The sequence below is a fragment of the Cinclus cinclus genome, chromosome Z (assembly GCF_963662255.1).
Source record: "Cinclus cinclus chromosome Z, bCinCin1.1, whole genome shotgun sequence".
Classification (NCBI taxonomy): Eukaryota; Metazoa; Chordata; class Aves; order Passeriformes; family Cinclidae; genus Cinclus; species Cinclus cinclus.
In genome coordinates this window covers 15,409,500-15,434,775 of record NC_085084.1, presented here as the reverse complement: position 1 = coordinate 15,434,775, position 25,276 = coordinate 15,409,500, and the positions used below count along the sequence as shown (strand labels likewise).

Below are 25,276 nucleotides of genomic sequence, written 5' to 3'. Positions count from 1 at the left end.
TGGGATGACAGGGACATCTGGATGAACTAGAGAAATGGGCCCATGAGTTCAACAAATTGAAGTGCAAGGCGCTGCACCTGCGCTGGAGTAATCCCAGATATGAGCACAGTCCTCTGGAAAAGGACTTGGGAGTTCTCATGGATGAGAAGTTGGACAAGACCCAGCAATGCCCACTTGCAGCCCAGAAAACCAACTGCATCCTGGGCTGCATCAAAATCAACAGGTTGAGAGAGGGGATTCTGCCTCTCTGTCCCACTCTGGTTGAGACCCCACCTGGAATGTTGCATCTAGCTTTAAGAGTCATCAGCACAAGGATGTGGATCTGCTGGAGCAGGTCAAGAGAAGGGTGACAAAGATGCTGCGAGATTTGGAGCGCCTCTCCTAATAGGACAGACTGAGAAAGCTGGTGTTGTTCAGCCTGGAGAAGAAAAGGCTCTGGGTCACCTCACTGTGGCCTCTCAGTAACTTAAGGAGACTTAAAAAAGGAGGGAGAGGGATTTTTTATGTGACTATATAGTGACTGAACAAGAGGTAATGTTTAATGAAAGAGGGTGGGTTTAGATTAGATATTAGGGAAGAAATACTTTACTATTAGGGTGGTAAGGCACTGAAATAGACTGCCCAAGAGAGGTTGTGCATGCCCCCTCCACTGAAGTATCCAAGGCTGGGCTGGATGGGGTCCTGTGCAACCTGATCTAGTGAGTGGCATCCCTGCATATGGCAGAGTGGCTGGAATGAGATGGATGTCCGTCCCAAGACAAACCATTCTGTGATTCTGTGAACCTGCATATTTTTGTGAAAATCTGTAATGCATCCTTTTTCCCTGTTCTCCTCCTTTGCTTTTGTCCTTGCATCATATCTTGCAGATAATCACTGTATCATTCGGCCTCTTGAAGTTACCTAGACACATTTTATCACTAATTCCTTGCTGTCTTTCATGTTCCACACTTTTTCCTAATTCTCCTGTATCCCAAACACCTTCTAATAGGCTCTCTGATGAGATGCATAGGTGGTGTCATGAAATAGACCTAGAGCCAACATGGAGACTTCCCAACAGGTTGAACAAACTGGTGGAGGAACAACAACAACACCAGTGAAATTTTGCCAGACAACTCTAGACAGAAGTATCACTTCCACAATCTTCATGCTGAAAAAATAGATCAGTAGGTGAAGTGGGAGAGCAAGCAAAGTAAATGGATTTTGGATTGATCAAACAAATTTAAAATACTTCCTTCACAGGCATGTTTGTGATTTGTCAGAAAAAGCACTCACAACTGACAATGAATAAACTCTCCAGAATAATTCCAGTTCCGCAAAGAGTTATTTCTATTACAATGTAATTATTTTTCTTTAATTAAATTAATAAGGAATACTGAGCGCAAAAAGCACTCAAGGTGTAATCCTGATCCTCAGACCAGTGTTACCAATACAATGGACACAGAGCTGTTTAGAATTTGTTTTAAGGCATAGAATAAATTTAATTTTCTCTAACACTGATAACTCTCTTCACCTTTTAGTAAGCTCTTGAAGATTAAACAAAGTTCCTGTTTTGTACTAATATAGACCTCTAACCCTAACTTCTAACCTCCAATCCATCTTAATTCCACAATTCTTCTGAGTTTCCTGAAAACCACCTTTTCATATAAACTTGCTAGTCCAAATTTTGCCCTGTCTCTGCAATGGACATAAAAACAATGGCTATATTGACTCAACGATGTCCAGTAAATTCCTCCCTTTCTACCCTATGTGGCAAAATGCAGAAGGTGCTGTTAAAAAGTGAGATATGTGTCACTGTATCAACCTAATATTCATAAAGAACTCACCTAGCCACTCAGGAAACATGGTATTACAAAACTGCCTATATAATTGCAGACCATGTAATATTAACTAATTTAATTTGCTGCACGTCTTGATGTTATAGATGCAAAACATTCAACACCACATAGATTGTCCCTGCTGTCCCAGAAAGTTTAATCAGCTCCCAGTGTAAATGCTGTCAAAAAGTACTGCTGAAACAGAAGAAATTAGTTACAAGCACTACTATGCTTTCTCCAAAATTAATTCCTGCTGTCTTTATTTTGTCCTTCAGTATTCTGAAACCACAGGTAAACTGAGTCAGAGAGTCAATAAAATGATATTACATTATCAAAATAGTATGTTACATATTACCTTTTTCTTCTACTAGGAATTTCAAGACTAGTGCTGGAAGAATTTCTTAGAGCTGCCCATTCCTTACTTGGCTCACATCGCCCCATCTACACTCTTCCCACATATACATTTAAGAGAGAAATAGAGATTTGTACACAGGCAAGAAAAAGGTGTTATTTCTGCTGAGCAGAACCTGCAAACACTGGCAAGAAAAATGCAAAACACTCACTGCGAGATTCTGCCCACTTCCATAAAACATTCTTAGCTGCCTGTGATAACTTAACTTGATACTCTTCATTCATGTTATAAAATCTGCTTTGCAAACCAGTATTAGGTTTTTTTTGGACAAGAAAATTTAAGAATTTATTCACTATTGTATTATACCTTGACAGTGAGCTTTGCCAAATGCTGTAAAACCCAGATGCGATGGGACCAGGCATTGTAGTTGCTTGGATATCTCCCAGCAGCTTCGGAGCAGACATTCATTTCCTCCTGCACTAGTCGGTGAATTCTCTCCACAGGTGCTACTCCCAAGTTTCCTTTAGTTGCAAGACTGGGCAAGGAGTTTTCCTGAATTAGTTGTTGCAGCACCCATCGTCTGGTTAAACGATGTAAAGTGTTAATGATGAGAGAGCAATTTTAAGAGAAAAAAATGTTTTTTATTTGCACAAATCAAATCTCTCCAATATTTCTATTCTCTGAACTACACTGTAGCTAGATAACGAGTGAGTAGCAAACAACCATCTGAATGCCTGCCATGCTAACAGCTACGATATGATGATCATATTCCCAATAAAGCTGTATCAGTTTATTCACTCTGATCATGGCTACTTACAGCATAGTAAAATAAAGCAGAAGGAAAATTTATGAAAGCAAAAAAAAGCAAATTTAAGCAAATTTAAAAGCAAATTTATGAAACCGTGCAGGCAGTGTGTGCATGAAATTTCTAATGGGCTCCTCTTTCAAAATCTTGCATAGCATTAAAATGAAGCAGCCAAACTGAGATAGAAAGAAAGTGATTTAATAAAAAATTAACTCTACTTAGTATCTTTTATATCTGACAGTAACACACACTGCAATTCAAATTGGTTTCTGTACATCACCAGCAGCAGCAAAGTCCAAAAGGCTTATGGTTTCAAGGGTATAAGCAAAACAAATGTTTTTACTGATGAAGTACACATATAAATACAGATTCATAGATGTTTTGGGTTTTTTTTATTTTACTTTGGACAAAGTTTTAGTAGTATTTGTAGAGGCAACCTCAATGCTGCATCTGCAGCCCCAACATGAAAGTGTTCCAGAAAAATAGATTACAGATGTGTAATTTTCCAGAAAGTAGCCCATGTCAATAGAACTGCAACGGTCCAATGTGGAACACTCTGGAGAGATGGACATCCTCTGGTATGCAGCAAGAGGTTATCCTATTTTGTACCGGCTCACATCAGTTCCAAAACCAGTGAATTGCTTCTTTTGAAGGTGTCAAAATTTCGTTTCACTCAGTTATCAAAAATGGACAGAAGTACTTAGAAGTATTAACATGCAAAAAACCCCTTATTTTTTTGGTGTTAGCTACCATGTATAAAAGCTAAACTATGACAAACAGCAAAATTTTTTTCCCATTATAACCATATACTTTTGCTTCAAAGATATCAAGGAGCACAAGTCAGTAGCACAAGGATGATGCAAAGAAGTTGATATCAAATCGAAGTTTAATATAAAAAATAAAAATCAATGCTGCAGAACTTCATTGTTGTTGCTGTATTGATGAAACACCTTGCACTATTCCATGCATTGCGTGCTAGATTTGCTTTGAGAATTTTAAGCTCATGCATGCAGTGACAAACAAGAGTTTATCAACAACTTCCACTTCAAAAAATTCTCATGTAGTCAGTAAGTTTTGTTATGCTCTTTATAGAGTATGAAGCCCCTAATGCAGTATCAACTTTACAGCTGCCCTAATGCTGGACATACTAAACACAAACATTGCAAACTGCTTCCTAATGCATTACATTTAAATCTCTTTAGCACTGACTATAAAAAGTCGACTTGTCTTTTTATTTCTCTCATGAAAAAAAGACCACACACATACAAAGTTTTTTGGGTTTTTTGTTTTGTGTTCTTTTAAAGCTGAGCAATGGATCTATACTTCTCTTGGCTCTGCTACAGGCATTTTATGGTCAGTAATGACTGAGATGTTAGCCTTGTGCATTTGAGTAACTCTGGAGTTAAATTTTCCAAACATGAGGTCTGTCGTTTTAATATCCAGTAGTGGTGACTGAATTATTTAGTTTAAGTTAGAAATTATAAAAATTAATTTATCAAATCGAGAAGACCAGTACTGAGATTGAAAAGAACCCAGCTTTATTTATAAAGGTTAGCTTTAATAGAATCTTCACTTTCTGAAATGCCTGTAGATAAGCAATACAGTAGTAAGTTGGAGGGAAAGGAGAAACCTGTACTGCTCAAATACTTCCAATTGATGGAATCAGATTTTTGAGGTTGAGAATTTTAGGTGCTGCAAGACATGATAAAACTCTAAGGAAATTTATCTCTCTGAAGTTTATTTTAAAAGTATGCAGCAAAAAAAGGTGCATATGACTTCACTTCTAAGTGTAGAATATAGACAGGTAGCTTCAAAAGCCAAACCACAGTATTCTGCGATGACTGGTTCAAAGAATCTGACATACTTCTAGATGTCATCCTGCATCTATGACTCTCCTTAACCCAAGAACAGGAAATATAAAAACCCTAGGAAAAATGTTTGAGTAGTCAATAGAAGGCAAAGGAAACCAACCTATGAATCCATGTTTCTGGACTCTTTGGAAACTTGGTTAACGCCAGTTTTCCAAGATGCAAATCTTTAAGTGGATTTAAAGTGCCAGATAGAATTAATTCTTTCCTACAAAAGATAAAATAAATCTGTGTGAATAAAAGCAGTAACTTGAAAACAGAACACAAATCCCAATTACAAATTGCATGGCATTTCCTTTGCATCATAACCAAACTTCACTGTCAAACTACAAGAGTTTAAAAACCCTTTAGTGTATTAATCCATTCCACTATACACACATATATCTACTATATACATATATATAGTATATAGTATATGCTATACATATATATGTGCTATACATATGTGCACAAAGAACTTAATCTGAACAAATGCAACCCTTTAGTTCTCAAGCCTACCAAGAAATTACTGAGTCACCTATCACTGCGGTTACATACATGAATAAACCTCATTTCTTGAAATTAAGCCCAGAGATCACTGTATACATCTGAAAATAAGTCTTACACATAACACTCCTCCACATTTACTTTTAGTTTTTACATACTGCTCAAGATACAGTGTCAAGGTTCCCTAAATTGATAAAGGAAAGGGAAATATTCTCATGTGTAGAATGTTCTGCAAACTTAACAAAAAGGCTGCAATTGCTCGGTTTACTTAAATGTAAAATAATCTTTGGTTAAAAACAAAATTAAAATTGCCCTGACAAAACTTAATGTTCATGAAACATAACCCTTCCTAGAGTACCTCTCACAAACAGAGCAAAATTAAAATCTGTACTTGGCCTTCTCATCTTCTTCACACAGAATTCCCTGTCCTCACCCTCTTCTTTCTAGCTTTTATAACTCTTATTGCCCGTCCTGAGCATGTTTGGAGACATCACCCCATCACTGGTTACTCCAAGAGCATTAGTCTTCATATCCTATTCTCCAATATAGTAAGTAGCAGCTTTGAAGTAAAGATACAGCAAGTTCCAAAGTTCCCATCTGCAGAAAGAAAACATGCATTTCCCAGAACCTGAAGAAGTCACAACTGAAAATGGAGAGTGCAAGAAGAAGCAGCACTTTTGGGGTTGGGGCACTGTCTTTTCTAATGATTTCTGATTCATCATAACAATAGGCATGGCACCAGTAAGTGAGGGGCAGATGATCAACTCCCTGACCAAAAGACCCCAATGGGATGGGAGGAAGTATATTCTCAAAATATGTGCTATCAAATAAGAAGGCAAAACTCCTCTGCAGTCTGATGCAGAAAACATAATGTTGTCCTAAAGTCATGGCCCGAATCTCACAAACAAATTGATGTATTTCCTTTCTATGAGTACATATTTTCTGTGTGACATGGTAATTTTTACTAGGAATCTTGACTCCATCTGGTACTTTAGCTTTGGGTTGCTGCAATTGAAACTTATAACCACAGTCAGAAGCTAATGGTTGCAACACTAACAGTGAGCAAACATTACTTAAAATTGTAGCAGAGTGGGGAAATGTACAAATCCTTATGGAAGTTTTGCTTCTGATAGCTACTGGGACATCTGTCTTTATCTCAACCAAGCTCCAGCATGTGTCAGATGGGATGCTCTTAGCTGGTTTTTAACAGGCAGTTCAGATATACCAACTGAAAGTGGCAGACTGATCATTCTGTGCCAGTGCACTAAATTTGGAAAGCAGGCAAAAGAAAGATTCAGATTCAGCACTGGAGCAGGTGGAACAACTGCCTCATTACTGCAAAGCAAAAGGTGATCTTTTGGTAAAAATTACTTACAATATATACATAATGAAAATACAGCCTAAGTCCAACATTTAAAACAAATACATGTACATATCAAACAAATATTTAGATTACCAGGCCACCTACCTCCCAAAACCTAAACTTTCAGAGAAGAAATTGCTTCTTCTATATTAAAACGTTCACTGTAAATAAACAGCCTCATACTTATATGCTTCATACACTCTTAAAGTAAACTTCCTCTTTTGCAAAGTTGAGGAACAGTACAGACAAAATCCACCTTTACTGCTGTAGCAGAAAAGCCATTTTTAGCTGTAATAATTTCCAAATGGGAGATTCTCCTATTCACAAAGGACCACAAGTACTAGAACGACTGAAGTACCATACACTCCCACATAAAGCTCTTCTAAGCTCTTTCAGTTAACATCCAACTTGGGATATATAATTTTCTAGCTCACTTTCTTGCCATGTGGATCACAGATAATGTTTCAGCCTTAAGAATTATAGCTCCCTTAAAAAATAATCTGGAATAATTTTTACTTGCCTTATACTAACACATTTGGAGTCATTCATCTCTGAAAGCAAAATGTGACTTTTCAGACTGTCTTGTAATCTAATGTCTTTTCATCAATAATACATGCTAGGAATTATAACAGGGAGAACAAAGGCATTTATGAAAATTCCTTTACAATCACTTACATAAAAATTTTGGTCATTTTAACTTGCAAGACTTCTCAACTTCTGAAAACACAGGATAACTGAATTTAGGATTAACAACTGAAGATATCTGTTACCCCATTCAGTATGACAGGGATTTCTTTCTCAGTTCCTACAAAGTGACACACCTACTCTTTAGCATGTCTTCCTCTGCCATGTAATTACTCTTGACCAGGTCTCAGGGTTTAGGTTATACTCCCTGCCCTTCATTAACTTTCCAGACACTTCTAATTTAAATAAATAAATAAACAACAAACATATGTAGTAGCACAGTACAACTGTTCAGAACAGCTACAAAGTCAAGGCAGACCATCTATTCCTAGCTAGCCTAGATAACATTTTTAAAGTTCTGCATCCTCCTGTGCTTCATTAATCAGGTAAGATCTTTAAGATTGTCAGCTGAGCTGAAACGTTCATTTGTCTTCCACAACACCATTTTAGTCTTCTGACTTAGCTCTGCCAAGTCCTTTCCTAGGAAGGGATTTCCTTTTCTCTGTCACCTATCTTCAAGTTCAGTGCTACTGAGGCAACAACTATCTCTGAAGCTTTCAGCAGAATTCCACATATGTAAAAGGGATTATTCCAGTCTACAATGAAAGAATCAATAAATTACAAGAGTCTTAAGTCTCTCAAGTCTTACTGCTTAAGAGTCTATGATGATTTCCCCCCTCAAAATAAAGCAGTGAATTTGTGTATGGAGAATGCAAGATGAACCTGGCATGACAAACATCATCTGAGCAACAAGAAACCAATTGTCCTGGTTTACAATACAAGATAGATATATTCTATTACCATCTGAGAAGGGTGGTCATCCTTATCTCTGTGGGAAGTGTCTTCTGTTAATGGGCCATTGAGTCCTACTGTATAACTGATAAGATTACATCATCCCATTGGGAGATGCTCCAGCCAGGAGGACAAGCCAAGCCTTTCCTACCTAGATAAAAACTGAGCTTTAGAATGCTAAAAGCAGCCTTTTTCCACTGGATTCCAGAGGAAGAACCAGGCTTTTTTCCACATCATTGCTGGACCCTTTGGAGGAAAACTGCACCTTATACAATACCACTGCTTCAACTGAACAACATCTGTAATCCAGGAGGACTGTAGCCACCATTTAATTGGACTGCACCAACACCCTGACTGACAGGGTATCAGGTTGTATTCTGACTCTGTCAGTGGTGTTATTTTTTATTATTGCATGTATTTTATTTTTCCTTTTTCTCTTCCCTATTAAAAATTGTATTACTGACTTTTAAGTCTCACTGGTTTTGCTTTTCAAACCAGTACAGCAAGATCCATCATGTTCTGCAAGCAGAGTGCAAGTCTCATACAATCAGTTCTCAAATCAGGCTACCTCAGAATAAGGATTTATCACCAGCATCTGTAAGAACAATCAGTCCTCGAGTCTGTGACTGATTATGCACACATCTGGCTAGTGTGACCTGTAATTTCACAGAGAAGCTAAAACTTACGACTATGTAACTAAAGTGCCTCCTCTTCAAAAGAGCAATCTTCCAGCAGAAGCCAAGTACAATGCAGGGTCAGATGCAGCAAAGCAGTTCCCTTGCAGGAGTGGGCTTGCTGGTAACCTCCACAGACTGGCTTGGCTTGTGTAACAATATCCCTCTGGATGCTAAACAGCGCTTCAAAGACAGACTGACTGGTAGATCTCTAGTCAAGAGTCCAGGGAACAAGGCCAGCTTCTGTAGTAATTTGTATGTTTTGGTAAATCATAAACATCACAAAAGCGAAAACAATCCTCATCCATATTCCTTAGCATTTTTAATTCCACTTACAACTTTGAACTACTCTTCTCATGCACATAAAAGCTAACTCTTTCAGCTGTCAGGCACAAAAAAAAGCCAGACTGATAAGGATGAATGCATGTGCAGTAAAAAAAATAATTACAAAACATACACTAAAAAACAATTATAATACAATAAGATGAGATTACTTAACAGTTTATATTACTTACACAAGCTCCTAATTCCATTTTACCACTTCAAAGCTACTCAAGCTATACACTTTCATGACAGTAAACCCCCTTGCTATCACATTCATTCCCCTTTTTTAGACCTGAGAGACAAAAAGACACAGAATACAGAAGAATCCTTCAGAACTATGTCAGCAGTGAAAGAAGAAAAAAGAAAAATCTGAATTTGCCATAACTAGGGCAGACAACTAGAAGCAACCACCATCTTTCTACATCATTTTGTTAATGCACCACCTGCAGTAGCAGACTGTAACTAGAGAAGTCCTGTTTTCCATTAATGCACTCCTAGAGACTATCATAGCATTGTCAGCCCTCTAGCCCTTCTGCAACTATAGCTTTAAGACTGTCTCCAGTCTTGCCCAGGCAGCAGAAAGAGAATATTCCTCCAATTCTGAAATTTACAGAACAGTGGTAAGATTACAAAATTGTAAGGAATTGTTATTTCTGCACCCCCTGAAGAGCAGGAAGGTAAATTTCTGCTCCTCCTCCATTATAACTCCTAGACAAGTTCTGAAGCTTGACCAACGATGAAGCTATACTAAATCGAACAGGTACAAGAAAGGAGGGGGGAGAGGGGAAATGTGCTCGAAATAAAGGGTAGACACCTTCTCCCCCTCTCTTGTAGTGTATCTGCTGAGCTTTGATAGCCTGAACTGGTAGTGGCAGCAAATTGGGCTGGAATGTCAGAAGAACTCAGAGAGTTCTAAAAATGAGAACAGTGAGTACACATAGCAGACATTAGTTGAGCACTACCCTCATTAACTGCAGGAGAAAATAGGAATGGTAGTTCAGTGGGACTTACACACCCTGAAAATGTGGTGCAAACGTTCCTTCATATGCAGCACTGTAATCATCAGCCTGCAATTAAGAAAAAATAACCAAAAACAACAAAAACCCACAAACAAACAAACCAACCAGCACAACAGAAACCAAAAATGGGCAGTCTCAAAACTATCTGCAATATACAGGAAAAAAAAAGAGATTTTTAACACTCCTTCAGCACTTCTCAGCTGACAAGTTCTTGCCTTGTCACTTACAACCACTTGAAGCAAACCTTTCAGCTGACTCATGTAAGGCCCAGGTTTTCTGATGGCATTTTCTGAGTACAACATACCTCACATTCCAAGCAGTGGTGAAGTCGGGGTTCAGTAGTAGCAGGGTACATGTGATATCTATCAACTCTAAAACAATGGAACAAGAGACATTAAGATTAGTAGTGATTTGCACACAACACTGATCTCTCTGCAGTCCCTTACTCCCTCTCACTCCTCAAAGTCTCTCTGCTACTGGCTGCTGTACTTCTGTAAAATACTGCTCCCATTCCAGAAGAAATGATACCTTAATTTAAGAGGGAGCATGATCTGCCATATCCTCATTATTTAAAATAATGAGCTTTTTATTATTTAAAATAATGAACTGAGTATGACCTCAGCAAAGAAAAATCATTATATAAAATCTTTTGAGTATTCAGTGATTTTTAACCATACACTATATATGAGAAGCAGAGAATTCTTCAAAGAAAATCCAAAGAGTTCTAAATACTATAGAGAAGTAAAATATAGCCTGCTATTTTAGAAGAAATCTGAGCTGCAGATGGCTGCCATATACCATACTGTTACAAAAGATACACACACTATAAAAAACCCAGGGCCAAAAAATGAAACACCACAGCTATGAATAACAACTTAAAAAGTACTCCCTATTGAACTGTACAGAAAACACCTTAATTACTTCGTGAAGCGCTTCAGACTGAATTCAATAAAAAACCCAAAGCAAAACCCAAAACATTTGCTTGCATCTCTGCATTTAAGTACTGTTTGCATCTCTGTATTTAAGTACTGTATGCTGTAGATTTATGTGCTTTGTACACTTTTTTTTAACTATGTCATAAAAATCGAATGTGACTACCCAAGCTTTTACTGACAATTAAATTTGACTACATTCTCCCCTAACCACCCTGCATTTAACATACTAATTAGCTCATACTTCAGGTGATTTCCAGCAAACAAGAGGTACTTCATTATTTGAAGGAAAAAGAAAATGATGGTATCTCATGGAAACAGACCTCTGGTTAGTGCAGTTAATATGACTGCAAAATGAACTATTAAGAAATTCAACAGTAATAGGACATAAATTAATTCAAAACACAAAGGACGCAGCTTCATGTTTCTTTGAAACAAGAGTCAATACTTTAATAGATCTAAAAGTTAAATACCTTCATACATTATTGTGTGTCTGACTAATCATTTATGTCCAACAAAAATTTTGTGTGTTCCATTATGTTCTTATAAGGAACATGCTAAGCCACTGTATAGTGCAAGGGGTGATGGGGGGGGGAGGGATTCTTTAGGGTACTGTTGACTTTGCACTAAGATGTAATGTTTTGAAAAGTGTCTCAAGGAAGGAACTTTCTGTTTTCACAAGTTTTAGCTAAACCCCTCTTTGCTGCCAAGGAATAATTACTTCTCATACGTGCAAAGCTTCTTCCTAACTAGCTGCCTGAGTGTACAAATATTATTCCTTGGTTTACCCAATTCCTGAACCAGCAAAGTATTTCAACACCCATTTAATTTTATGCTGCTGACTATCCCAATTCAAATAACCAGGATTACTCACAAAATCAAACATACATAAAATTAAACATCTGCTAACTGTTTTGTGGCTACTGTTTCAATTTTATATTCAAAAATTAGTTTGGAACATTTACCAAAACATCATTTTTATAAGAAGGTATAGTTAAAATTGTAAGCTGAGATTGTTTCATGTACATTTTCCGTTTTACCTACAATAATGGTTTTATTAATTATTAAGTACTACCACTGTACATGCTATATGCACATCAAGAAAAAGTTTATTATAGCCTATTTCAGTCTTTTGAATACTTCTCAGAAAATATTTTCAAAATCTACTTAGAACAATACAGCTTTAGTAATGATTCCCAGTTAGTATGACCATTCTGGTAATACCAAAGGTCTATAACAGCATCCAATCACAAATTTCTTGGCATTTTGTCCATTTTTCCATTATAGAGGTTCACTGCATTCCAAACATTATCAAAAGAAAGATGAAGATAAAAAGAGTATCTCCAAGTAATAGAGATCTCCAAGTAATCTCCAAGTTCTTTCATGTCACTGTTCTTTGATGTAACAGATGAAGATTCATGAAGTGTGGATTCTGAGCCAGAGATGTGAAATTACATAATTTAGTAACCTCTAAGCCACTTTTCAATAGAAAAAGAGCACAATTTAATAACCTCTGAGCCACTTTTTAATAGGAAGTCTTATGACATCTGGCACACAATGATAGTAGTTGCCAATTATTCCCGTGTCAGTACCAAACCCAACACCTTTGATTTACAATTTTAAATTATTTTCTACCAGATATGTTTCAGGCAAACTACTGCATTACAGGTGCTCACACTGAACGTCCTTTTGCATATCAAAGTCCCCCCAGCTGCAAAAGCACAAATAAAACAATATGGTTTAAGCTCACCTTTAAAAATGGCTGTATCCAGTTTTTTAGATATTTTGGGAGTAGTTTGTAGCAATTTCAGAAAACCATTTTGACATAAGTAGTATGCATGCATAAATGCGTGCATAAAAATACTGGAGAAAGGATAAAAACATATTGCAAAATTTAGATTTCTAAACTCAAACAATAAGCAGGAGGAGCAATCATGATTCTGGGTTCCAAGTCTTCAAAAGAAACTGTAACTAAATTAAACATCTGTGTTGCTAACCTATCAATGAATGACTATAAAGCACTTCCTTCTTCCAGGATCCTATCAAAAAATATCAGATACCACATCTGACAGCAGACACCTAAATCAGTATCCTGTTTTTCTTCTCTGTTCTATTTTAAATTGCTTACAGTGACTCAAACGAAACAGAAGAGGTTAGTGGAGACCACATCTGCTATCACCAATTACAACATGTGTCAACAGAATATACAATTGAGTTCTGAAGCAGTAATAGACAAATCTGTCTCTTTACTATTTTCTGCACAAGAAAATAACTACTCTACTAAATTCCAAGCATGCACTTTCATCTACAAAAGCAATCTGGAGTCAAATCCTTGAGAATACTTAAGAGAAAACCAAAACATCTAACAACAGAGTATACATACCTATGAGACCTTAGAGACAAGCCCAAATGGGAATGACTTCTGCCTTCATTCTCTCTACCACAGCAGTTGAGTTTCTGCTCAAACTTTTATCAAATATGAAACTCAATCATGGTAAAACATACGAAACTCCCCTACAAAACAGGGTTTTAACATGAAGGACCTGACTGTGTTCTACAGTTGTTACAGAAAAACTCAACAGACATGAAAATGTTGTAGATCCCCTCCTGTCACACATCTGAAACTGACTTTTGCAACTGAAGAGACAAAACAGAATGGAGTTTCATTTTCAAAAGAAAGCCAAGCAAGTTGCAGGCACTAGCCGAAAATCTGTGCTAGTGCAGTATTCACTGACAGTTTTCTGAGCTACATTTCAAGAGGAAGGGCTCTGCAAGGTTTCACCTGTGAGGGAAGCAGAGGCCTGCAGACACTGTCCCCGGGGCTCTGGCAGGTGTGACAGCATAACAAAAAAGCACCTGCACTGCTATGACTGAAGCAGGGTGCTAGCACACAGGTAATGGCTATCAGCTGTCTTCAGACACCCAAAAATCTGACACAGATCTCAATGGCTGTAGTTAGGCTTCAAACATGAAGTTCTCTGTGTGGAAATTTTAACGGTTAGACTTTACAGTAACACTTGAGACCAAAATGAAGTCTCCCAGCTGAAGATCTGCAGCATAATAACAATACACATCACAAACTCCTACCTCAGACCTCCAAAAGCACTGCAATGAGAGCCACTAGTTTTGCTAAGATTGCCTGTGCTAGTGGGTTCAACTCTTCAAATGCTGAAGTCCATATTTAGGTATGTATCAGTCAACATTAACTACATTCCCTTTATTAAAGCTCTGTTTATTGAATCATATAATTGTCTGCATTACAGATTTCAAATTTGGAATGATGTCACAATCACCAGTTTTTATCAGAACTGAATAAATCAGTAGCAACAGGTTGGTGGCAGTTATCAAAAAGTTATCCTGGTCTTAACAGGTCCAAACATAAACCACAAAGACCAAGAAGAAATGGAAGTTACTTATGTTAGCAATACGCATACCCTAGGAAGAGAGTATTTTAAGTATGTCTGTAATGAGAAAAAACATTCAAGAGAATAAATTATGTAAAAATAAAAAAAACAAAGGGCAATATAAAATTTATGAAGTCCACAAAGTATTTTCCATAAATGATCACATAATGACAAAATATCAACCCTCTTGCAGCAGTATGGGAAACACAATGATACAAATACACACAGAAAATCTGTTAGACAAAAATAAAACATAACCAATGGGTCAGTCATACCCAACAACACATGAAAACACTTCAAGTTCTTGCAGCTACTCTTCTGAAGGGTAATTAATTCCAAGGATCAAGCCAGTGCACTGTTACTCTAACAACACCTAAGGTGTACAGCTAAGACTGGAAGACTCTGTTGCCAGGAGAATGGGTTCTTCCCTGTCATGATCTGCCTTTACATCCATATGTTTGTAATATGGAATCAAAGTGTGTCTAACAAATCTAGACCCCACCATCAGGCAGACAAAAGCAGGCAAGACTCTGTGCCTTAAGAATGCTCCCATTCCAAGATCCACTAACGACCTCAATCTTCTTTTACCGTATCATCTCTGAAGGCAAAAGAAGCTCAAGTGCACATCTACAGACCTGATCAACACCACCTGACTGTGCCATACACTACACTTTAATGAGCATCACTGCACAGCTGGCTCCATCCACTCAAAGTGAAACAGACTACAGCAATAAGATACTAAAGAAGAGAAAAGCAGATACCAAGGGAGGAAAGACTTCATCTCCTCATCTACACAGACCTCCTCTCAAAACTTACCTAGTAGTAACAGCAAGTAGTACAGTGTTAGTTATGACTAAGTCCTAGAATCTGCACCAGATGAATGCTGCCATCCCACTATTTAAAACATAATTCTTTAATTCACTATTGCATAAAGCAGCCAGGGATATTGGCTTTGCTATAGCTGCAATCAACACACTGAATGAATCATGGCTGTTTGGTATGCCTCAGGAGGGGAAGGCAATCCCACACATTTTGAAGCAAAATGGACACAGTCAGTGCTCTATGAGTAGGTTAATTACACTTAAACAGAAAAGAAATAAAATATAGTAACAATCCAAAACTGCAACCCAGTTGCATGAGAGATACTAAACATCTCAACTCTGTGAGTGGTCACAGGGCGCTCTTCAACAGAACAGACACTCCTCTTCCTGAGGGATGTGAAAAATACCATAGCAGGTAAAAGATACTAGAAAGAAATCTCTAAAAGAAAAACAAAACAAAACAGAAATAAGACACTGAGAAGCCCAGAATAAGAACATTCTTTATTCCAACTGCTATATAGAAGATGCTGCAACAATAAACAAAAAACTTGCTTCATAAACTAGTTGTTCTTTTTCATTCTTACTCTGAACAGGACACCTTATAAGCAGCCAAATACCTCCTATGTCACACCTACTCATAATTCTCTATTTTGAATTTTTTAAAGAACATAAGCAAAAGATTTTTGCATACAAGTTAAACTAAAAAAACAGACCAAAACAAAGAGATGAAAAAGGAAATAAAACTTAACCAAGCTCTAAGATCTCATGACTTCTGGTACTTCAACATCTGAAACAAACTGCACTCATTTCTTACAGTAGCTATATATATCATCACATTTTCCTTTTTACTCAGGAAAATTGGAGAAAATTCCTTCTGTATCAGCTAACATCACTTCTTCAAATAACTCACTGAAGTAAGTTGTCTGTCTCTAACCTCTCCAGTCTGGGCAAGAGAGAAAGAAATTTTATTTTGAAATGACCCTAAACTTGTTTAAGTTAAGATGCACAATCCAGAGCCTGTTCTCCTCAGTAAACCCCATTTTTTCCAGAGCAGGTTAAACTGCTGTTACAAAGGGTAAATGATCCAGACAGGGGCACTGAGTACACCCTCAGTTAGTTTGCAGATTACACGACTGTGGTGGGAGTGATCTGCTGGAGGGCTGGAAGGCTCTGCAGGGGGATCTGGACAAACTGGATTGAAGAGCTGAGGCTGCTTGTATGAGGTTCTGATGGGTCCTGCCCCTGGATCACAACAACACCAAAGGCTTGGGGGAAAGATACTTGGTGAAAAAGGACCCAGGGGTGCTGGCCAGAACCAGCTGAACATGAGCCAGCAGTGTCAAGAAGGTGGTCAAGAAGGCCAAGAGTATCCTGGCTTGAATCACAATAGTATGGCCAGGAGGATTACATCAGTGACCATCTCCATGTACTCACTGAAACATCAAGGTGCTGGAGTGAGCCCAGAGAAGGGCAACTGGAGCACAAGTCTTATAAAGAGGAGCTGAGGGAGCTGGAGGTGTTTAGCCTGGAGAAAAGGGGGCTTCTGGGAATCTTACTCTTCCCAAAACTACATAAAAGCAGATTGTAGCCAGATCAGCATCAATCTCTTTTCACATGTAAGAAACAATCAGATGAGAATGGTCCCACGCTGCACCAGGAAAGGTTTAGGTTGGTTATAAGGAAAAATTTCCTTACTGAAAGTGTTGTCAAAATTGAAACAGGCTGCCCAGGAAGTGACAGTCAGCATGCCCAGAGGTATTTTGGAAGACATGTAAACACAGCAGTTAGGAATATGGCTTAGTGCTGGACTTCACAGTGTGAGGTTTATGATCTTAGAGCTCTTTCCCAAACCAAATGATTTTACGATAAATAAAAAATGTGCACTAAAAATCACATAATACACTTTTCTCCAACTCAGAACTTACCATCCTTGTTCAGCCACTGTTTTCTCTGTCTGTAGAGAAGAAGTTTATTGTGGACATATGGCAAAAGAAACTTCACACACCAACTCTCCACACCAAGCTTGTTTTCTACCAGGACAATAGGGCTCCGGTTATATCTGGCTTCAGGGCAGGGTATTAGTCCAATTTCATCTCTTAAAAAAACAGAAAGAAATAAAATTAAGCTTCTTTCCAGTAGGTGACAATTATTTTTCTCAAAAGAGCATGCTGGCAATGCTTCCCAACCAAACATTCCATCATCTTTTTTCCTCATCTTTGCTGAAATCTGTATTCTGAGAAGTTTCATTTAATTTTCACAAAGATCGTAAATTATGAAGGCCCCATTTTTTCTGTATTTAGACTATCATCCAAGCAGTTTAACTCAGCTGAATCAACACAAGCACCCAATGTCTTGTAATAAATATGTGACAGAGCTGTAACAACTGCTCTGGCAAGAGAAACAGAATGTGCTAATTAGTACAGGCACCTGACTGACCAAAAGCTACTCAGGTGTGCCCTGCAGCAGTGTGACCAGGTGCTCTGAAACTAAAGATCACACAGAAGAATACGCTCACTTCCACACATCCCATTTTTCATTGTCTTATGCAAGGCAGCATGATCAACAGGAGGAAGATTTGAGACACAGAAGTCAGTCTAATCAGATCATAACACAGTATGAGAAACTTAAGCCTTTAAAGTGACAAAGACAAGCATTTGTATCAGCAAACAAAGCAGGAGAGACTTAGCTGTTTAGTTTCAATGGGTTGTACCATATCTTACTTTTTCATCAGGTTTTTCTAGAATGCTGAAGAGCAGCTTCAGCTGTTTCCTAAAAATAAACCCAGCTTATCAAGAATTCACACTTGTCTGGACAGAAAGCAACATTATTTTATACTTTCCATGATGCATAATTTCTCCAAAAGCTCCCATTCAATGGAAAAAAATTGTTTCCTAAAGAGGAAAATCCTCAGATCTCACACAGCACAAAAAAATTTCTTGTGATCTCAGAAAACAAATTCTCCACCTTAAGTCTTCTTAATACAAGATTTACAGATACACTCGAATGTTAGCTCCTCAACCTGAACTCAATTATCTCATATAAAATTTATTACTGGGTACTCTGAGCATGCTGATTTAGTTCTGTGTCCTCACTGGACTATTACTAAGGTAATCAAAAGTGGCATGGTGTGCTTGTTCAAGAAAACACTGGCTTATTCAGAAAATATATTTGATCTTCCGTACATCACAGCATATATCACAAGCTACAGAAAACACAAGTAAGGCGAACTCAAGGTGAAACACTTGCAAATTATGTGGCTCTGTCTCCAAATACACACTCAGGTCCCTTTAGCTTCCCTGGTCAGCCTCAGCTGAGAGAAGAAAACAGAGAGAGGAAAAAAGCATTCTCCTACCCCACTAAAAGCAAGAAATGGGTATTAAACCGAGACTCTTACCTGTGCTGCTCCACATAGCACAAGCTTGAAGAAGCAAGACTAAACCTAAAATGACATTCCAGTCAGCTTCTTTCAACACAGTATCTTAACAGCCTGAAGTTTGTACATAGTGCTGAGTCTTTCTTTTATGAATGCTAAACCCAGTCCTTGGCCAAACTTTGCCTGGCCTTGCATACTGGGACATGAAAGTCTCCAAAAGCAAGGAAAGATGCAGACACTGCTTGGCTAATCAACTCTGTGAATTACCATAAGAACTTACCAACTGTAACTTAAAACAGTATACCAAAGGTAAACAGCAAGGAGAGAAAAAAACCCCACAAAACAAACATCCACACCTTTACTCGTTACCAAATGCAAGAAGTCTGACTTGGGTGAGCTAAGTTTCACAATACTGCTTTCAACACACCAAAATGATGGGCACAGTTTGCACAAAACTGACAAGTCAGCCTGAAATACTTCAGAATGCACACTGGTAGCCAAAACTACCAGAGGACTAGACCCATGGCACACTGAAATGTACCAAGGTATAGTTCAATACAAAAATTGCTTTATCTAGTATCTCAGCTTTTGCAGAGATGCAAACCAGGATTTGTCATCTGGTAACAATCTTTTCTCCAACACTTTGGTATCATTTTTGGTAATTTCACATGGTTCAGAATCACGCTGCATTCAGTTCCTGAGAATCAACAAAATTCACAATGCCAAATATCAGGGATGCAGATTTATCTGAGGTGGGGTGCCTTCCTCACAAAACAATTTATTCAGGGCACCATCTATTTGTCCTTCTGAAGGTCCCTGAGATCTTCAGAAGGACCAAGCAACAGAGCAAGCTGACCAGGAGACACTACTCAAGAATGCCTGAAATATCTGCTCCAGACATTCATTTCCAGATCATTTCATTTCCAGACCTGCAGCAGGACTCACATGCAGACACTGCTGAATTAGTGCTTGTGAAATTAAGTGACTGACAATGTAAAACATTCCTGGACATATTATGGACACGGTGCCTGTTTATATGATAAGACTGCCCAAACTCACTACAGAATGGTCAACGCCTGCATTTAGGTCCAGTGACAGGTGCCAGATGCTCACAATACTGAAAGAGACACCAACTGAGGGCTGCTTCTCATTAGTATTTTCATCACTACCCTAAAATAAGGTTTAATTTCTCTTCCAAGATTTCCCAATTTTCTGATATTGTCTCCTGAAGTTTAGAAGTTATTTAGTGCTTTTATATTTATTTTCCTCAAAGCAGGCACTACAGTCACATTCCAAAATTTTCACAGATTACTTCTATATTTACAGGATACCACATCAGTTCATATTCCAGAAACACACTGTGGAAACAGTCAGAGTAGTGGAAGGCTTTAGGTGAGTTGTCATGAAATCTTCCACCATTGCAGCTTCTTCAACCTGAGCTGAAACCAGAGAACATGTGCAAAATGACATCTGTGAAACCCTGGAGCTGCAAAATCCAGACCTGGTCCATAGTGCAAACCTTAGTTAGGACAGAACAGTACTGACAAGCCATTGCAGGACCTGCTTCAAGAGTCCCAATCTGTTGATCCAGCTGTTCAATAAACCCTAGCCAATCTGCTTTAAACTATTAAAGCCATGATAATACAAAAAAAATTCACTCTGTTAAAAAAACATAATACCACAGAACAGCTAGGGGAGGAAGCATTTAGTGTGACATTTCCATTATGGGTCTTCAACTTTAGGTATTCCACCTTCTCCGATTTCTCTTCTGGAAAATCATCTTTAAAATAACCCAACCTCTCTTGGCAGAATGTAAGTAGTATCCTCAGATTTTGTACACAAATGCTGTGCTATCATCTAGTTCAAGAGTTCATCTTGACACTTATGACCAATAAATTCATGCATTCTTTGACAAGCTCATCTGCTTACTTCACTTTACATGCAAAGGAACAGCAAAGTTCCAAGAGAAAGTATACACTCATCTGTTCACTGTTAATGATCTGCTCAATTCCAGTGGGATAGCTTATGCATGTGACTTTATGAAGACCTGTGCTTGGAAGATTGGGTAAAATACTTCCCTGAAAATTTAAAAGAAGCCTTACAAAATAGTAAACTACCATGCTGACACACTTATACAACTGAAAATAAATTGAGCTATTACAGAGAAAAGGCAAAAAGGATTTTGAGTTGTATATTTAGTTAGAAGCTCATCCTAAAAAAATAGTCTTTCTGCAAAGTTCATTTAAAATTAAAAAAAGAGAATCATCAACCCTATGATACATTTAGTCTAAAACTTCGTTTTTACACACTATTCAGTGCTTTAAAACTTAGGGAATTATGAACCTACCAAAACAAAACACCCATTCTGACAGATGCTAAGTGGGTAGGTGTACAAGCAGCCATTGACAAGGGTCAATAAATACTGGAAAAGAGGTAAGTAAGGGACAAAAATATGGTAAGTGAATAGGAACATCACACATAGAGCAGATTCCTTATTTTCAGTGAAGCTAGGCAGTTCCCATGTAAAATAATTCAAACCTGGATCTGTAAAACATTGAATTTAGGATACCACCCGTCAGGAACTGGCCAGCAGCAGAAGGAAAGATGCAGATACACAAAAAGACCCAGCCAGCATGGCTACAGCCTGGTGCTCCAGAGGCACAGAGGCAGCACAGCCAAGGGCACACAGCCTCCACTGGCCTGCGGAGTCCCATTTCAAGTAGTTTCAACCACTTCAGAAATACAACAGGCAAGGCAGTCACTCTTGCTACTTTGAGCGATAAACTAGCAGCAGCTTGTGCTTTTGATGTGAAGAATGTCACAGTGCATCAGTCTCAGCACACACAACTCCTGCAGCCTACTTTCATCTTTGAGGTTGCATCTATGAAAGAAAATTGCAGTAGCAGCAAATTCTTCAAAAGTACCATCTCAAAGTTTGCGCCCAATAAAGAGTTCTGGCAGAGGAGTGGGAACTATGAAAAAAATCAGAACATTCATTCATAAATACTGGCCGTTTACAGCGCATTATGCTTCGCATCCTAAAAATGAAGCTTCAAGGCAAAAAGCAGCCTTTTTTTAACCAGCATCCATATGCTGCATTTTAAAACCTGGCCACCCACCCAAATTGCTTACTACATTTAGAGAAACATGAGGGTACTTACTCTAATCTCCTCTTGTTAAGCAAAGGGGTAAAAAATAAAATTTTCCTATGCAATTGTTTATCTTTCTGGAACAGATTAATAGGCCACCACCTCAGAGACTGCAGAGTTTCCAGCTGACACAAATACACCTCACTTAAATTAGAAAGCTGTCATTCATTATGTGCTACCTTATGTGCCATAACCAACATGGAGCTTGCATATAGGTTGATGGATACCTCCCTAGTTTGTGTCTTAAAGGTTGGGAAATATATTCTGGGAAAGAGAAGTATGGGAGGCACTTAAAACAAGGTCTCAAGGTTTCAACAACACTAAAGAATAAAACAGACCATCTTCCCCTCAGATTGCTAGATAAATCTGATTGTCACAAGATAGCAATCACTGTGGTTTGCATCTTCATAGTCATTCTGTTTTCCCCAAAACAATACATAGTGAAAAGCATTGGCATTTCTACCACCAGATACGGATTTGAAGGTGGCGTTCACCACACCGCTCTGCGTGTGCAAAGCTGCAGCTCAGCGTGCTTCAATCCCAAGCTTTGCTCCCTGCATCGGCAGAGCTGTGCTCCAAGCAGACACAACCCTGGGGGGATAGGGAGGGCTGGCCCACCCGCCGGGAAGGCTGAACCCCATCCCAACTTCGCGGCGAGTTTAACACAGCCGAACATCGAGTTCAGAGAGAGGTCACTCAGCAACCTCCCTTTGAAAACATATTCATCGCTTCCCGACTGCGGAGCCCTCGCTGTTTTCCATGGCTCGGTACGTTTCGCCGCCGGGCCGCGGACGGGGCCGCACCGGCGTCCAGCGGCTCAGGCTCCCGGAGCGAGTCCAGGAGAAGCGGCGGCGGCGGCAGGAGAGCACCGAGGACAGGGACACGGCGCCCTACCCCAACGAGGCACAGGTGCTGCCGGAGCCGCCCGGAGCCGGCCCTTCCGCCCGGAGGAGACCCGGCCGGTCCCCGCGGCCTCTCAGGGCGTGACCTTGGGCTCGGCCCCGGCCACGGCCCCGGCTCGGCCCCGCCGGGACCCGCACCCCGCCCGCCGGCGGCCGCGGAGCGCGCAGGGGCCGGAGCGCGGGCCGCGCTCCCTCCGCGCCGCCAGGCCCCGGCCGCACTCACATGTGTGGGTTCCGCTGGAAGGCGTTGCGGATGTCCTTCACGACCCGCTGCACCAGCACCGCCACCTCCTCCGGCGACTCGGCCATGTTCCCGCAGGCGGCGGCGGGAGCGCTTCCGGGGCAGCGCGGGGCGGTGCCGGGGCGCGGCCGGGCCGGGCTGGGCTGGAGCGGGCCCGGTGTCCCAGCGGGATGGAATGGCTCCGTGCCTGTGTGCTTTCAGGAGCCGTGCCAGGCCGCGGTGGTTTGAAAGATAAGCATTGTGTGTATGGCTTCTGTTGAGTCCCAAGAGATAGAGGAGCGCTTATCTTCAAGGCTGAATGCGAAGGGGCGGTTGTAATTCTGGACCGTAACTTAAGTATTTCCTTATCGTTAGAAATTAATATATTTACAAAGCGTTAACCGTGTGCGATTTGTCTCTAATATGAAAGCTTGCAGTGTCACATCTTCATAAGCTTCATCATTACCTTCCCCCCTCAAGAGGCCTGGTAGATCCTTCCATATATTCTCCTTAAAAATTTAAATGGCGTATGGGACATTTTGTGGGGCCTTCTTAATAGCCCATACATTAATTTGAAAAATTTAGACCAAATAATGCTGGCTTCAGGTAATTGTGTTACATGTCTCTGATCTTCCAGGTTTTCATTCACTTTGTAGAATGTATTTATTTTTATTACACACACACACACACGTACACAGTTTTTATGATGTGTGGTGTCTAAAATTATTGAAGCAAATGGATACATTCTGGATGTCAAATAAGCAAAAATACAAATATGAGGAAAGATGTTGCAACACTTGGTGAGTATTGGGAGATATTTTCAGCTGAAAAAGGCAAATTGTTTTTCCAAATTAGCTTAGGTTGCTGTGTTCAGCATAACTCCGAATTTTTAACTTATGCCTATTTGCCTTGCTGAAAAGGACTAAGTCAGTTTTATGTAATGGGCGGTATACCTTTCCTGGCTAACTGCCTTCTCACTTTGTCCTGTGCAATTTGTTTGTGTATGGGTTTGAATCATTTGTGAAAAGCAGCAGATTGAAGTTCAGTCTGGGAATTAAGTGACTGAAATAGTTCTAGCTATGAGGTTGGTTTAGGTTGGGTTTTTGTTGTTGTACTTCTGTTAAAGGGTTTTGGTGAATTAGACCTAAATGAAACATCTTTAAGATATCATTAATCATGACAAAAATACTCTTTGGATTAAATGTCTAATTTTTGTTTTTGTGATGGGTTTGGGCTTTGGTGTTCTTTAGTTTTAGTATTGGGTACAAGTGAAAATCAATCATAACAATGCAAAGCTCTTGAAGTACTGAAAATTGATACAAAACTACTAATGCTCAAAAGTTGCAACAAGTAGTTCTTCAGAATTGTGTAATAAGCTGACATACTGTATGACTTCATGCATACCTTTTGAAGAGGACAGAATATTAAATTGCTATTGTTGTTTAAATGTCATACTGAAAGCTATCTAAATTGTACATCTTAGCAATTATATACATTGTTACAGCTTGTAAGGTGGGCATTGGTATTAATATTGCACGTGATACTTTATAGTAGCTTTTGGGAGTGATTATTGAATTGCCAGCCAAGAATGCTTACTTGCTGTAATTTTGGGGAAATTATAATAATTTCTTTCAGAAAAGTACTCTTTTGTTCGATTTCACGTGGGGCATAAACTGTAGAAAATACCCTCTAATTAAATAGTCAAGAATTATCTCTCTGTTACACACAGAGAAGAAATTTCCCTGAGAAATCCATTCCTATGATATCTGGGACAATTGGAAACAATTTGCTTGAGGATTTATTTTCTCATGGGTACAGAATAATATGTACTTCTAACTATTTAAAGTGACATAACAAACTCGTAGTGCATTCAACTTGCCTATAAGATTAAAATCTTGCAATTTTGGTCCATTTCACCAGGTGTGAAATGTAATTGTTAATTTCTTTGTGGCCACCTTTGCAAAATGTGTAATAGTCTTGGCTTGTTTCTGTGCCCCTCAACCATTTTAATTTGTTAGAGCTTTATGGACAAGTCCAACTGAGTTTAATGCAATTGATTTCAGTATTATATTTTTTCTGAAAATGCCTCACAGCTGGTACTAGTTGTCCCCCCTTTGTGAGGGTGGAAACAAGTGCATGGGGAAATGTGCACATCAGTCTTAGTGATTTCCCAAGGCCTAATATTTTTATAAGCAGATCACATTGCATGGCCAACACAAGGGAAGGTGCATCACCACTGTCCTTGCTTTTCTATTTGTTGCAAAGATTGTTTGAAAATTTGACAGCTATGGTAC

The 25,276-nt window shown here is 39.0% G+C and overlaps 1 protein-coding gene across 5 annotated transcripts in view; it reads right to left on the bottom strand.

The window, feature by feature from the left end:
• The window catches only part of PTAR1 (protein prenyltransferase alpha subunit repeat containing 1), a 28,669-nt gene extending 5,598 nt beyond the window's left edge, over nucleotides 1-23,071 (bottom strand). For 3 of the 5 annotated variants that reach the window (XM_062513428.1, XM_062513430.1, XM_062513429.1), the window contains exons 1-5: nucleotides 22,986-23,071; nucleotides 17,264-17,433; nucleotides 10,486-10,552; nucleotides 4,943-5,047; nucleotides 2,533-2,746 (exon numbers count right to left, since the gene is read on the bottom strand). In XM_062513428.1, the coding sequence (XP_062369412.1) occupies nucleotides 2,533-2,746; nucleotides 4,943-5,047; nucleotides 10,486-10,552; nucleotides 17,264-17,433; nucleotides 22,986-23,071 (642 nt within the window). The remainder of the gene's footprint in view (nucleotides 1-2,532; nucleotides 2,747-4,942; nucleotides 5,048-10,485; nucleotides 10,553-17,263; nucleotides 17,434-22,985) is intronic. The other 2 variants (XM_062513431.1, XM_062513432.1) reach the window with 1 other exon arrangement.
• Between the last annotated feature and the right edge of the window lie 2,205 nt (nucleotides 23,072-25,276).